The 16,701-nt window shown below is 30.2% G+C and overlaps 2 protein-coding genes across 2 annotated transcripts; one reads left to right on the forward strand and one right to left on the reverse strand.

Moving 5' to 3' along the window:
* Positions 1 to 6,603: 6,603 nt before the first annotated feature.
* On the reverse strand, positions 6,604 to 8,555 carry TRIADDRAFT_61453 (uncharacterized protein; the record flags this gene model as incomplete). Its single annotated transcript, XM_002117429.1, has 6 exons — positions 6,604 to 6,666; positions 7,278 to 7,347; positions 7,530 to 7,614; positions 7,935 to 8,088; positions 8,158 to 8,227; positions 8,497 to 8,555. The coding sequence occupies 6 exons, from the start codon at positions 8,553 to 8,555 to the stop codon at positions 6,604 to 6,606; spliced, it is 501 nt and encodes a 166-aa protein (XP_002117465.1).
* An 867-nt stretch (positions 8,556 to 9,422) lies between these two features.
* On the forward strand, positions 9,423 to 15,707 carry TRIADDRAFT_61454 (uncharacterized protein; the record flags this gene model as incomplete). Its single annotated transcript, XM_002117376.1, has 13 exons — positions 9,423 to 9,735; positions 9,968 to 9,991; positions 10,725 to 10,809; positions 10,893 to 11,049; positions 11,178 to 11,354; positions 12,447 to 12,635; positions 12,726 to 13,073; positions 13,199 to 13,349; positions 13,427 to 13,575; positions 14,345 to 14,482; positions 14,588 to 14,767; positions 14,942 to 15,145; positions 15,417 to 15,707. 13 exons carry the CDS (start codon positions 9,423 to 9,425, stop codon positions 15,705 to 15,707), a joined length of 2,406 nt encoding a protein of 801 aa, XP_002117412.1.
* Positions 15,708 to 16,701: the final 994 nt, after the last annotated feature.

Genomic DNA, 16,701 nt, shown 5'->3' on the forward strand with positions numbered 1-16,701 from the left:
AATCAGAGGCGTATCACTTAATTCATAAAATATTGCCTCCATCTTAACAAATTTATTAAATATTATATCTTTCGAATTTAAATAACTTTCTATATTCTAGCAGTTTAGCTATCAAATCTTTCGTGCTTGAAATCTCGAAATCGCTCTCGATGTATTCTATACCACATGCACATAATTATCAAAAGCAGGGCATTTTATTCGAAAGCAGCTGTTACAAAAATTAGGCATAGAAAGTATAAGTATTCAGTAGCAATTCAAACCATTATTTAGACAAAAAATTACCGAAAATTAAATTTAAAACGAAAGAAGGTGAAAATGACTGTTCTCAGATATTTAGATCATTGTATGGTATTCCCAAGTATAAGTACTGGTAAATTATTAGCTAGACTAGTAAGATGTGGCATGAAAGCATGAGACTATTTATTCAATACATGCAGGCCACTGTAAAACAAGTTATCCCATTATCTGACCGTTATGGTACTAAATTCAAGTACAAAAACTTCCAAATACCAAGCTTTACTTTCATATAAAGCCTATCTATCTAAATTTTCTAATTACTAAAATTTAACAGGCCACTTAATATCGATATAAGTCTACAGTAAATATTAGCACTCAGTTAAAAATAGTATGTCGTTAAAATGCGACAAGAATATTACAAAATCTTATTTTTTAACCTACAAACGAACCCTATCTACGTAAATTTTTCTAATTATTAACTTTTAATCGACATTAAATACCAGCATAAGTCTATCGTCGATATTAGTGCGCACTTAGGTGCATATAGTTAAGATAAAACAAGTACAGTATTAAGTCTTAATTTTCAAACTTCATATGTAGCCTAGCTATCTAAATTTTCTAATTATTACACTTAATATAACACTAAATAACGACATAAGTTTATAGGTCAATATTAGCACTCAGTTAAGGGTAGGATATTATTAAAATCTTAATTTATAAATCTATTCAAATTAACTAGCATGAGGTAATTGATGGACGTGTAATGATTAAATCAAGACCTATAATCCAACTAAGTTGCATGATAAATTTATTTGGAGACTAAAATACCCGCTTTGAGTAATAGCTGATCGCAGGAGATTTATCGGCTGATGGTTGAATAAAACTGTAATATAAGGTATATAAGATTTGCATATTATACACTAAACCATTTACAGTACGGTGCTTTTAAAAATTCTTGCATTAAGAAACTGATTTCTTAATTTTATGCTATTTATCCAAAGTTCAAGAAGCGTGTCATCTAGCAATAAAACTAAAATGAGGGTCAAATCATATATACCAGTTAAATATACCAAAATTTTAAAATATGATCATTTCTGTCACGCGGTTACCAGCAATTCTGATGTACTTTTCTTAGCGTATGATTTATTCATCTCTTTGTTAATAAAGCACATTCCTACTGTGAAACAGGCTATCTACCCGTAAGTTAGTTAACTAGAGGTATTTAATAATGCTAATATCTATCAAATTGGAATTAAAATGTGGTCTTTAAGTTATTTTACCACTATTACTAAAACCTTCTCCTACAGATAGGCTCCATATAACTCATCACTTACAGCAATTCTAGCTTCAATCTGAGTAACTTCTGGACTGCGGCAGTGACAAAGATCAACATCAGAATTATTTAACCAACGCCTGATAAGACTCTGATTTGGTTGACAAGGCTGCTTGGATAAGCCACATACTATTCAAAGCGGACAAAGCTATCATCACAATTTAATCCTATCCATTTTATATTTTAAAGTATAAAATATGCAATTTGGTAGAAGACTGTTACAAGTCAATCTGTTCTAAATTTATGAAGCTTTCATTTTACTATCTGCTTTAACCGATTACTATTTCATTTCCGATTATTTTTCCAGGTACACCTATTATAAAAAATTTGCTATTTGAAAGAAATACAGAAAGTTCTTACCCGACACAAATACGCAACAGATACTCAACAGTATCCACCAGTCTATCTTCAAACTCTTAGCCATTTTAATCCTTTTTCGGAAAGAGCGGTGGAAAATAATTAGACTTGCAGGCTAATTTGAAGTAATATATTGCTTAGTTATACTAATTAAGGCAAAGAAGGAATACTTTTCTACGCTGGAATGAAGTATCTCAATGTGACAAAATGGGCAATCTAAAGAATCTGCATCCTATATATATATATATATATATTTATGTTCTAATTAGAGAATAATATAACGGAATTAGATCGCTTAATCTAATTAAAGCCAAAATAGAAAAGCTAGTTAGAATAAAGCGAAATAAACGTACGCATAGCTACAGTATTCAATATGTTGAATGCAAATCAAAGCTTTGTTATTGCTATTCTTATTATTTGGCACGATGATTGCTTTAAGATGAAGGCAAAATTTTTTGATTAATAGTTTCAGTGAATATTCATAGCCGCGATTTATAGAGCCGATTAATTGAAGAGTATTGTATGAAATATTAAAATATAGATCCAATTCATTCTCTAAATGATGGAAAACCAAAATATCTTTCATATAAGCGATTTATTCTTAATTACTAATTCATTTCCTATCAAACAATTTTTACGAATGAAAATTCCTGTTTTTGTATTGCTTACTACTTAATCTGCTAATTAAATTTACGATAAAAAATATATTAAATTATTAAACTCGTAATAAAAGCATATGTGCGTAGTGTAATAATTGTGACTATTTCGTTAGTTTAGACTTTGCTCTTAAGCTCCTGCTATTTGATTTAGTTTCTGCAGTTTCAGATTAATCTCAGTCTTCTAAATCCTAAACTGTTATATAATTAAAGCAATAATTTATATCGTAATGTTCTCAATATTTAAGCTACATTCTTTATTATAATCTATCGTAATCAACTCAATGAATAAAGTATACGGTAAATCATTGTATCGCACATGATTAAGCTAATTGTTTGGGGTATATTTCATTCGAATCTCTAGCTGAAATACTTTGACAGCTAGCCCAACTCAGTTATTATTGAATACTCTGAGCTGCAAGACAATATTTGCTTTATTTTATTTCAGAATAAGTTAATATATTTGATTAAGCTATTACTACAAAGGTATCAAATTTCGCTATATGTGTTCTAATTGTTTACCTCCTCATAAAATGTGAAAAGAAGAGCAATTTTCCATAAAATCTTATGATCGAAACTATTGTGCGAAGCCTTGTAATCCTGCCTCACTGCAACAGTAAATCGTAACAGAATGATAGATGCAAATTAAATCAGCAGATCAATTTTTAAGTGACCGAAAAGCAAGTAATAAAAAATTCTATGATTTAATTCTCATGTTAACGACTAATAACAAATCAAGAATGTAACCGTCTCTGCCGGATTTTAATTAATAATCAATAAATAGCTAGAATAGAACTATTATCTGAAATAGTTGCTGCATTTTACCTCAACGACTGTTGGCGAGCCAATATATAAATTTCGACCCTTTATGAGACTGGATAGCATTGTTGCAATTACATATTATTATGACTTAATCTTGTCTATTAATAAAGGTTAATCGACTTTACAATTGATATAGGTACTGTAATTAGCCTATTATCCATTTTAAATTAAAGCTGAATCAAAAAAATTAGCCGCTACTTTTAATTATACGTAAGAAGTGTAAATAACATGAAACTTTAAATAGATTATTTCATCAAAAATGACATGCAAAGATCGACTAAAATTATGGACTAGCGAAATGTTTTCGTTTAAGAATTTTGAAATAACTTGAATCATTTTCTTGCTACCACAGCAATTACACTAAAAATACCTTACATAAATTCTTTTAACCTTTAACAAATCTAATAATTTATCAAATAGAACAAAGATGAATTTAATCAGCCCAATGGTTCAATAATTAGATAGCATAATATTTATCAATACACAGTAAAAGGTTTATAATGGAGCCTATACTTATTGTCAAGTTAGAAAAATCATGTCGAATAAATGGGTATTAATTAGTAGATAAGTAATAAAAGCAATATTATTGTCAACTAATTGATTGCTATTTTAATTAAGTTCACGTAGTTCATAATAGTACGAACATATAGCTTAGGAAAAGTTGTAGAATACACCATTAATAGTTTCTAAAAGTAATTTGTACGATGATAATAATTATTTAATTTCTAAATTTGAACGTATTTTATTTAAAGTAATAAATTTTATAGCACTCAAATAAACCTTGATCGCTAGCACCGAGTCCTACGTAAAATCATTAACTTTAGATCAAGTTTTATAAATAGAAAGGCTACAGAATAGGAATGTTAAAATTATATTCGCATAACTAATTATAATGTTCATCCGTAAAAATGGTCTACAGTAATTTTAAATAATTTCTCTAATATTCTTCTCGCGAATCACTGCCTGCGATAGTACGGCCATAAGACAGGCTACTCTGCCTCATGTTGCATAGAGACTTTAATTCTGGTGGAATGGTTGTGATATATACCAATCACGAGATTCCAAATTTTAGAAAAATAAGGGCTTTATTCAATCTTATACAAAGATTAACTACATACAGCTCTACTCTAGCCGAATACTACTACTAAAGACAATAATCTAAAGTTGCATGCTTTTATACTTTCCGTAGCATTCGCAGCTACAATCCGCGTGGCAACCTTTTACCTTATTTTACACATAGTTAAATTATTCTTAGTAAGACTATTCTACTGCGGACCATCATTAATCCAATATGGATACGACTACAGTACTTACGTAGACATTATTCACACCAGCCAAAGTACAATGAATTAACCATATCCTAATATATGATTTACAGTTCTATTTTTAACTGTAGCCTTATTAGTAATTCAACACCTTACTGTATATAGTCATCTGTACTCTAGCATAGAGTCTATATCACTACAGTCTATAGTTATAGCTACTAAATATCTCTTAGGATAAATATCTACCGTATATTATACTAAACATGGCTAACAGTCTACAATCACAATACTAGTTACATTACAATGGTATTATGGTGCAAGTGGTAACATAGAAATTACTTGTACTCCTTTTGGCTGTACTTGTTACTGATATCATATTCAGTCTGTAGCAATTATCAATGTAGCATACCCATTTAATAATGAAATATTCGTAACTACATCGGAAATGAAATTTTGCATTTGTAATATTGCAAAATGATTTAAAATCTAGCTCTACATAGATATATATATATATGTTTATGTGCCACAATCACCCTTGCGACACAAGAAAAGAACTCAGTACTTATAATAAACTTTACGTTAATCCGTAAAACTACTTCTTCAGCCTATGGTATAGTAACTGGAATCCTTGCGAAGTACTAACTCGCTCAGCACGCTATACGATATAAAACTATCACACAACTTAGCCTTAACCTGAAAATCACTTTTTATTGATCACAGTCCTTCTTATATACTCTTTCAGTAGTTATAAACATACTTACTATGCTACCAACATATTTCAATAACAAACATGTTATTATTACGATTAAATTATCAAATACGGACATTCGAGGCAATAAACAATTTCATACGTAAATCTACTTCGGCTGTAAGTCCTGTCAAGCTCCTATGTTCTCGATACTTACTTATAACATATTACAGTATCATCATTATATCATAATAACTTAGGGTATCACTAACAACAATTCCTAAAGTAGTAGTTCATACTTCTTAAAAGTTGAAAACAAAATGTTATCATAAATTGCACATCCATATTTAAGTTGTTTTGATGACTGTGACATTATGAAATAGAATTTTTAAGGGCGAAATACCGGTATTATTGGATTTCTGACCCATGTACAATTGAGCATCTCACATTTATGTATGATATAGCTAAAGTGTCACATAAATAGCGCTTATTACGATAATTTGAGAAGATATGATAGTTCTGTTAACAGCAAATGAGGTAATGTAAGTACCTTATAAACACTGATACATTATAAATGAGGATTACCATAATATTCTAATCTTAAATACGATAAAACCACTGAATACAGTAAAAATATAAAATAACGGTTGTCTTAGTTATGGACTTGAAAAAACAATTTGAAATCAATATACATTAATACTATATCACAGAAATCCTGCTACCTTACGTTAGATTAATGAGCGATAGATAAAAAATTAACATCAAGAAAAGAAGCTTATAAGCATGCAATATTTATTGGCTATAATATCATTTGTGTACTACAATCAGTCAACCATTACACTTGTATTATTATACAGTTAGGATAAATAATTTTAAATAAATAGAATCTATTTTGATTTTGAATAGCCCTATATTTTTCTTAATTATCACTAAAATCTTTGATGACGTAAGCTCCAAATGACTAAGTGAATTTAGACAATTTCCTAATACTATCTGGTAAAATGAGTCAGTAAAGCTTTTCTAACGTACGGATCTCTATTAGTATTTCGTATTACTCAAATTTTTAATTCTTAAGATAGAAATTTTAATAATAAATTATTGTTAATACAGTAAACTCGGTCGCAAAATTAAATTTAAATCCGCGCTATTCTAACAGATTTTTATTGTAATATAGTAATCTAATGGTTTGAATACTTAGCGAGGAATGTCATAGTTCTTGCTCGGATCTATAATAACTTGATTAAACTAAATGTTGGTTTCCTCTGTACGCTTGGCACGATTCCATTTTTTATCTAAACTACTTCGGATCTAACATTAAAATAAAAAATGGACTCAAATTATTATTAATAAACGTTTGGACTCACTGCACAGCTTGAATACTATGATTGGTTACTAAAACAGTAGGCTCATGAGTGACTTACTTAGTCGTCTCTTAAATAATAAATGATGACAAGAAGAAGATGTAGTAAGGTATTTAATGTAATAAATAAAAACCGCTCGTAAAATGACGATAGGAAACAAAGCTGCAAAAGAATAACCACTTAGCAGCCGCAGTAACCATAACGATAACGCCTTCATAAATTTTTTTTATATTTCCTAACAAGTATAAGACAAATACTTATAAAAAAACATGCATGTCCTATTCATAGGTAATTACAGTATTAATTATTAGAACCTGCTTTGAATCTTTGCTTTGTTCTTTGAAAGTCATCACTAAATTAGTGATAGGATCCTGATGTGTTTTAGCGTTTGACAATATATAAGTTTCATGATGGCTATTAAATATTATGAAGAGAAATGAAATCTATTTTGCAAGAAAACCATAAAGCATTACGATGAAATATTGACTCAAGCTGTAAAGGAGGTAAGAGATAAATTTCATTCACTACTATTAAATTTAAGCTATAGTTTCTACTCACTAGATATACCGTTAGAATAATGGCTAACGGAATAAGAAAATATAAGTTGATGGTACCCTGCGATCCACAACTGTAACCAACATAAAAGTGAAACAATTAGATAAATAAAAATTGCTGTATATAAGGTTAGCCAACAGAAATACCGGTAATTAAAAGATTAGAGTAAGCTCAATAATATAGCATAAATTTTCAGAACACGCTCTTATCATCGACGGTATAAGATAATAGTAGTATTTATAAATTTTTATTTACATTTCTTTGCCAAAGACATTGATAATAGCGCTATAAATGCAAGATTTACTAAAATAGGCAATAACCATCGGAACAGCAGGTATCACTAAAACAGTAATTAAGTTAGATTAGAAAATGATAATTTATATCTTGCTTAAATAAAAAGAGTAAAATTTATTTTTAATGGCGCTGCAAATATTAAATTTGACGATGAATTCATTTAAAATAAAGGATATTTAGTATGTTTAAAATTAGTATATACTCTGAATTCAATGCAATTAGGTTATTTTTTGTTCGGATGCATTTTGCAAAGTTTGTACCTACGTCTGTGTAAGCGTAGCTATGTCGCAAGTATATTACAAATGCAATACTTAAGTATCATAGTAATACTTGAAAATTCTCACTAATTAGATAAATCGAACTTACCCAATCTGATAATGATATATAGGAGTTTCCACCATCCATTATTGCCTATATGATGACCTTTTCGGTAGCAAAAACCATGAATGCAAGAGACAAACATACATGTAAAGTACGTTGTGACCAAATATTGTAACGCCATTCCTTTAGCCTTACATATCTATAGATTTGATCAAAAACTTTTTAAAAGCCAATCAGCAGTAGAATGAATTTTTAACCTTTCACTTACTATATGACTTAAAATTTTCAAAATTAATCGTTTATAATTTAGATTATGTGCCGTGTCAGCAATTTTAATGCTGCAATAGCATGAAAATGATAAAAGAGTAACGATCATAAGAGCTATTAACTGAGTATACAGAAAGGCTAGAAGCCGGCAAAAATTGAATAATTATGGTAATCATCACGTCAGTTAGTCCAAATGCTAGACTAAAATTGCTTCGCATCTTCCATTTCGCGCTATATGGTAAGCTTAAAGAATTATAAGTTGCCAGGTATTAATTTCAAGTGAAAGTATAGCAGATATTTTTAATTTATACAGGTAAATTTTGGAAATAACTTTCCTCACCTTAACGTTAAATATATTCCCCAAACCACCAGAATACTCATTAAATTTATTCCACCCATGACAATATTAAAGTAATAAAATAACGATGAGCAAAGCAATCGAATTTTATACTCTTGAATGATCCATTATAGTCCTTTAATGATTGCAATATGTAATATTAAGTATGCTTAATTAAAAGTGATTTGATTCTGTAAAATTTTGGTAAAATAAAGTTTTAGCTCCATCATTCGACTGAATACTTACATATAAATTATCTGCTATACAAGAAAGGGAATAAAATATGATAATGTTAATGATAGCCCTAAAATTCAAAAATCAACTTAATCAATTTTATAAGGTTGTGCTATAAATGCATTAACTAGAGCATCTAAAAAAGCTTAAATTTCCTTAAGTTTGTAACTACTTGTTTTCTAATTCTTCGTATAATTTATACTTGGCCAATAATCGACAAAAAATGCTGGTAGCTGTAATTTTCAAATAGATGTTATTAAGCTACTTCCTTATAACAATCTCTAGTGTATTTCTAGTAATCGAGACAATCACTTGGCACAATATACCGCTAGTAAAGATAACGGGAAAATGATATGATATACGTGTACCCTTTGCGCATGATCGTAACGGTTCTGTAGGAAGATTAGTAACAGACTAATAATTAATTTATAAAGGAATGGTAATTCAAGACATGATCTAGTCTTGCTACAAGGAGCTCTATCTACAGTCTATAAGCTTAAACTGAAATGGAATGCAAAGTTAATTTCATCCCTTAAGCAATCGTTGACAGCATAAGGAGGCATTAGCACCTATGGATAGATGTCTTAATCGGTGGAAAAGGAAGATATATTGGCATAGTCTACAATCAGCTCTTAATTAAGTTGATATCTTGGTTCTATTTACAAGCTACGAAAGTGTGTAGAACTGGCTGCAATATGGGGTTGTCTTCTCAAGTTTTACAAGTTATCGATAAATACTATCAGAAATTAATTCATGAGATTCCATTAGCAGACCTCATTGATGACTTTGCAAGTAGGAATATTCTGTCAGAATATGAAGTCGAAGCATTTCATTTAGATTTACCGCCTATTGCAAAGCAATTTCAGCTGATAGCGATATTAAAACGCAAAGAGAGCTCTGATTTTTACCAGTTTTGTCAAGCCTTACAAAGCCATGCAACAGCATCCATTCGACAGTTAGGAGTAATGTTACAAAATGACAGTAATATAGTAGATTTGATAAGACAAGGTAATTTTGCAATAATTAAGGTGTAACTTTAACAGATGTATTAGTTAATTAGACTAAATACTTAAATCAACCAACGCCTATAATGTAGTAAACTGTTTTAAATAAAGTCAAAATAGAGAATAGCATTCATAATCGATGTAACGCTAGAATGTTACCGGAAATTGAAGCAATTTCCTAAATTATGTTCAGTTTTCTTTTTGTAACGTCCAATTTTTTTTTATCAAATGAATAGAGCAACTTAAAGATTCAACGTCCGGTAAGTAGTTAGAGACAGATCTTGCCTGTCAAGAATAAAGCTGTTGAAATGCAAGAATAATTATTTATTTCGACTGCAAATGCACCCAAGTACATAATGATTGATTATTCAAAGTAGTAGCTTAGAATCTCAATAGAGACTGAATTTAATACCTGTTAAAGTACCAACTCTAATGACGCCACGTGCCAATATGTCTTGATCAGCATTTCAATTATACTGCAGTTATGAAGTAATAACTTGTAGCGATTCAGAGATGCATAAGTAAAGCTGATATCATACTAAAAGCAGTTGCAGATAGAATGTGGAGTATCAATTCCGATCCAAACGAGCAAAAACCTTACTTTAAATGTGAACGGTAGTAATAAATTATTTTGTGGTATTGCCTAACTTAATTTCGTACTTATGCCTTTACATCCTATAATTACAAGTAAAACTTTAGCAAGATTGTGTAGAATTTAATATAATAAAAATTTGCTATATCGTACTTAGTCCTGGTTCACCCTTTATAGCCTTACTCTTAAGATGCACAATTTTGCTCTAGAACGTCCACTTGATAGAACAGATCGTGGTCAAGCACCGTGTGTATGCAGTTTAGCACTATTCACAATTACATAAACTTTTGTACAGTATTAGAAAATCTTTACAAGTCTTCTACCGCTACCCAATACGTATATTAAATGCTGTAGTAAATGAATAGAAGGCAATTAATCCATAAGATTCTGTTTATCATTAGATTTTGACAGGATTTATAGTAACCCTATGGATTTACCATGTGAAAATATTACCGACAAAAATTTCCCCAAGTGGAAGATAACAGCGTAAGTTTGCTGAATGATGTCTAAATAAATTTCTATCATGCACCTATTGACTAAGCTTATTCCTAAACATGGCATAAAAACAGTTATACTGATCGAAGAATTGCTGAAGATACCCGTCTATCATCTATGGCAATTGGAACAAGTAGGTGTGATGTTTCACCTAAATGCTATAAATCATCAGATGAAATTTTAAAAATTATATCTAGCAACAACAACGCTACAAATGACGGTGAACTTGTGGTAAGATTAGTATTTTGATCCAATTCAACGTTACTTTAAAAGTGCTAAATTAAAGGTTTATGCGTACGATAAATTATCAGAAAATTCTGCCACTCAACCGCATGCTTTATACGGATTCCTTTTTACAGGTAACCGACTATCAAAGTACTCAAACGACTTATAGACTGGAATTACCAAATATACTACTAAATCAAATATTAATATCATCGGACGGCAAATTTATAGCTTACTCCGTTGAAAGCGAAGACAGTCAAGATCATTCCTCTAACCCAATTGATTCAGATAGTGATGAAGAAATCTATAATGTACGTTGAAATCTCATTTCCTTGATCATTCATTCAACTGTGGTACATACTTAGGAAATGAGCTAGATATATTTCAATGAAGAAGTATACAAAAATTTTTGATACATTCGTAAAATGACAAGAGCTGCATCTGCCCTAACATTAGAAAGTAAAGAACTATTAGTTAATTTATCATTTTTCTTCATAGTTATTCTCAATAGTCCTTTACGACTCTGCAATACTCATACTAATATTAAAAACACTTCAAAAACTAAATTTTACAACAAGTAATCTTTCAAATTATTTTGAAATATGCTCATTAATTGCTCATATGTCTTTCTTCCTATACGCAATAGATTAAAATATAATCTTAACGCTAATAAAGTAGCAACAATAGGTCTTATCTAAAATATCCCTGTAATTAGATCGAAATGAAATCCGAAGAATGGAGAATTTATTGCACCTGTACGAACCAGCAACTCCAGTTTATTCATCAAGATGGAAAGAAATCAATTTCCTTATTATGTCGTTTACTAGAAATTTACCCAGTAACATCCAGCTATCCAATCTTGATGACGATATCATTGAATCAGCAAAATCTTAACGTAAGGAATACATAACTGTATGATAGACTGATATAGCCATATTCTTGCATTGGTCTGTATAAATCAACAAAAATTATGATAGATATCAAATATAATAAATATCAAGCTTTCTGCTAGACCTTAGTTTCTCAGCTTACTATAAAACAACTACGAATATATAATAATACTAAATCAAATTGAATCAAAATAATACCGTTTTAGGTAATTTCAAATATAACTGATCAAAATTAATAATAAAATATAGTAGATATCTGTCAATATTGGTCCACAAAGTATCCACCTTAGCTTTATCCTATAATTAAGCAAATTTGAAAGTTGGATAATTTAAAATCAGATTAAATCAACATATGAGTATACCAGCACGTGGATAATTTTAGAAATTAGTGATCATAATTCCGAATAACGTAAAGTTAATTCAAAGCATAATGCACTATTTTAGTCTTCTTCTTATCTAAGCAATTAAAAGCTTAGCAGCCTTACATTATTGCATTAATTTTAATCATTGTAGATTTGGGAAATACAAGATAAGAATATCAAGCAAACTCGACAGACCATTATGGCTGCCCATTGCAAGATATTTGGATGTAGATTTATAGCTAATAGCAATAAAATTATCGTATGGTGGCCTATTGATAACCGAAATTTAATGCCGGCCGCGGAAGATTCTTCACTAAGCATTGAATCTTGCCAAATAGAAGTAATCTTAATCCTACGTAGAAACTTTTGCAGTAATCTACCCTTGATAAATTACGATATTAATTAAGTCATGCGATAATGATTTTACCAGATTTGGAATCTTAAAGACTGGCACCATCATCAATCATTTCAAGTCCTTTCCTCCATAAACTATTTAGATGACAAAAATGGATTCGCCAAACCTAAAACGATAGATGACGGCAATTTATTAATGAAAGTCGAATATGTAGACCAGAATATTCCAATAATCGTACTAAAATATGATAATTTACTAACCTATTTAGTGGTAGAAGATAATCAAACAAGCTTCATCGATTTTACTTCACAATTTACGACGTCGTTGCAGCTTTTACATAAATGTCATGATGCCCTTATCGAAAATCTAACCTTGTCCCATGATCATCGATTAATTGCATTCTCAACGAATTATGCCATTAATGTACGTTTGTAACACGTAATTCTAAGGTTTATGACATCTATTAAAGTGTGAAGGTTGCTTTTTTCTCATATTCACTTCCACAGCCTGATTGATACGTTACTTTTTAATTTATTCGCAAAGAACAGATATTTAAGGTGGCTTGTGGAGGCATTCATTCCCATTTGACAATTGACACCATTGAAAATATATCAGAATTAATGTTTGTTCCAGATAGTAACCACTTGCTCACTTATAGCAATATTTTTAGCAATGTTTTATCTCGTTATGATATTACTGGTAAGGAAAAAATTATCATCACGTGGAATTACAATTTTTATATTCGGTAAATGTATATGAATTGAATCTCCATTTAGGAAAGCAGCATGGCTGGAAGAAAGGACTTAATCAACATAGTGGCAATTATGATCAGATAATCGTAGCTTCAAGTTGCACCTTTATAAATGGCATTCCTATTATTGCCTTATTAATAAGAAGTCATCCAAAGATTGATTATAAAGTATATGTAAGTTTCTTATAGGCTGAAATAAATCGAAGTCAAGTATATATTAAATCCGTTCTTTTATCTTATCAAATTTGCGATAAAATAATTATAGTTTGTGATCACTCAAAATACTTGAGGTATTCTTTTTTACTATTATTGGCAGATTTATCAAGGCGAAACCCTGAAAGCTACTTCCAATTTTGCATTAGACCAAGAATATGACGACTGCTTCCTCTATAATAATAATGACTCCATTAATCTTTACTACAGCCAGCATTGCGTAAATCAGCAAAGCTTAGAAGATAGTAAAAGTAAAGTTGAGCACCGGCACGTCAAAATCAAAGAGGCTAGTCAATAATCCTACTAGCTAACTTGAAAAATAAAAATGAATATTGATAATGTCACGATACCTATTTAGTTCCCTTATCGTACATCATAAGCCTACCATAGATTTTAGAAGTAAATTCAATTAATGCACCAATCCTCTGTTCAGTACGAGCGAAATCGATTCGATAGGAATAAATTAGAATTAACCAAGATCAAGAACTAAGTAACTTGAATATCCAACGATATAAAACTATATGATTCATTAAGTAAGAGATTAATTTGGTTCAAAAATCTCTGAGTTTTTATCGATCGTTTATAAACTAAATTAGTACATACTCAAACATAAGCTCAAGGATTATATCGACAATTTTTCAAACCTATAATTTGATGTTATCGCTCTATCTCAGATTAAGTGACAACTTAATGCATCACTAATAAATCACTAACATTTTTATTCTAATAGTTAACCGGATTGCAAACAAATCTACGTCAGAGAGGACAGTCTGAATTCAAAATAAATACAGACTCCAATCAGTTATTAATACTCCAGTCAAGTTTTAGAGAATCTGATCAAACTTACCTATTTCTAATTTCAGCTCTGGTAAGTTAATATGAAACTATCATCAAGATAGCGCATTATTTGCCTTTTATTTAGTAAGATACTACTAAAAGACAATAAGATTTACTCTATTTCATTCTACTTTAGTTTGATGATGACAGTGAACAGATCATTGTAGTTAAAATCAATTTTTCCCGTGAAGAAAAACATACAATCTATTTGGATGATACCGCAGCGCATCGATTTACTCAACTAATTTACGCAGATTGTTACAATCTATTTATTCAACAAACGATCAGCGAAGGAGGCGATGAAAGTGTCATTAAAGTAAGCAAATATTAATAAGACGAATAAGATTCTCCGAAATTTGAAGGTCTATCATGGGCCATAATCTTTAATTGCTGTACTTTTACTTCAGCATCAAATGAATCAATCTCATATGAGATATTATATCAAATTAGATTATTTGTATATTACTTTAACTATGTATATTCGCTTTAGTGGTACAAATTAGGTGATGGAATAACCTCAACACAATTGGTTAAATCTCACTATTACAGCTCAATAGATGATGGAATAGCCTTTAAAATTACCATTCCTATTTCCAAGAGTGCAGATAGCATTAAAGTTAATTTATCACCACTGTATGTAGAGGATCAAGATGAAATGATTAAAGAATGGGGGGAAAAAGAGGCTGATTTGTTTGTTAGTACGATAGAATTAATTGTATAATATTATGTTATTGAAATTGATTTATGTGCCAGCTCATTTTTCAATACGATAGCACCATTACGTCTAAAGTATTCTCATAAATTCATCTCTAAGCTCAAGAATTGTCGGCGCTATGATCGTGAACGCTTCTTGTTAAGCACAGAAAATGAATTTACGGTAACAACTCTACATTCACAGATAAATATTCTGATGTAAAAACAAATCAATTTTTTAGAGGACTGATTAGTCCAATGTGTTGTTATAGATGTTTAACGGCCACCTCGTCCTGGTTATGAAAGGCTACGGCGAACAGACTCGAGAATTCACAGAATACTTTGAACTTAATAGCTTGGAAAATTTAATCACATCGAAATACTTCATTATTGTGGATTGGATGAGTTACAAAATCTTAATCTATGATAATAAAACCCTTGCATTAATGCAGACTATTGAGGCACCAGCGATCAAACCTAAAACCATCATAGGCAATCAAGAGCAATCTCTTTTTATTTGTCAAACAGATAGCAAGCAATATTATATTATTAAGGCCTTATAAAATTCAGCAAATTAGAGCTGATGTAGCATTTAATATTTATATATGAATAATCCTTTAATCGAGTTGAGCACCATGACCAATTGATCACCGAATATGGATCATATTTATATATTGCATACTTTTAATATATACTTTAAGATCAGAATCAGATTTCATAGAGTCTTTTGTTAAATCTTTTAAATTCTGTAGTGACTTTTTTTTATATCGTATACATATTTATTCTATTGATATTATTATGAATATGCAACCTCTAAACAAACTAATGATTTAAGGAATTGGCAATAACATTTAAGAAAATGCATCAGTAGAATCTCGTTTAATGCTAGCGTATTCTAAATCAGCATGAACAACCCATCCCCTCTGATTATAACGATGAAATAAATAGAATAAGATAGAGCTTCAGATTTCGATATGTCACTACAGTGTATAGTAAAGTAGCGCTTAAAAGACGCGCTTGAGTAATTTAGAAAATAAATAAATTCTAATTTATTCTTAATCAGTCATGGATTATTTTGCTTTGGTGTTGCAGCAATCTTAGATGTAATGTTGCATAATTGGTAATATTAAATTAAACGGACGGAAATCAATTTCTCACTATATATCGAATATAGAGTAGCAGGAATTGAAATAGAATAACCTTGTCGCATTTGCATATTGTCATAGCTGATGGATTTAAATCAAATTACCATCTTATCTGCCATTACAAATACTCGTATGCAATCTCTGCAGGCCATTGCCTATTCTTGAATAGTACTTTCAATCATTTTATCTGAACTTCGGTATGCAGATTCCACACTTCAATCAAAAATTGATAGAGCAGATTAAAATCACTGTATACTTCCAATTCTGCGGCAGAATATCCCTAATATTGATTTAAATCATAGAGGCTATTGATCGTCAACTTTGGCTCAGTTCCCCATATGCACCTGACCGACAGTTACGAATTCGATCATGATGATAATATTACTCCTGTATATACCTAGAATTTAATTGA

Source organism: Trichoplax adhaerens, genomic scaffold, assembly GCF_000150275.1.
Source record: "Trichoplax adhaerens TRIADscaffold_24 genomic scaffold, whole genome shotgun sequence".
Lineage (NCBI taxonomy): Eukaryota > Metazoa > Placozoa > Uniplacotomia > Trichoplacea > Trichoplacidae > Trichoplax > Trichoplax adhaerens.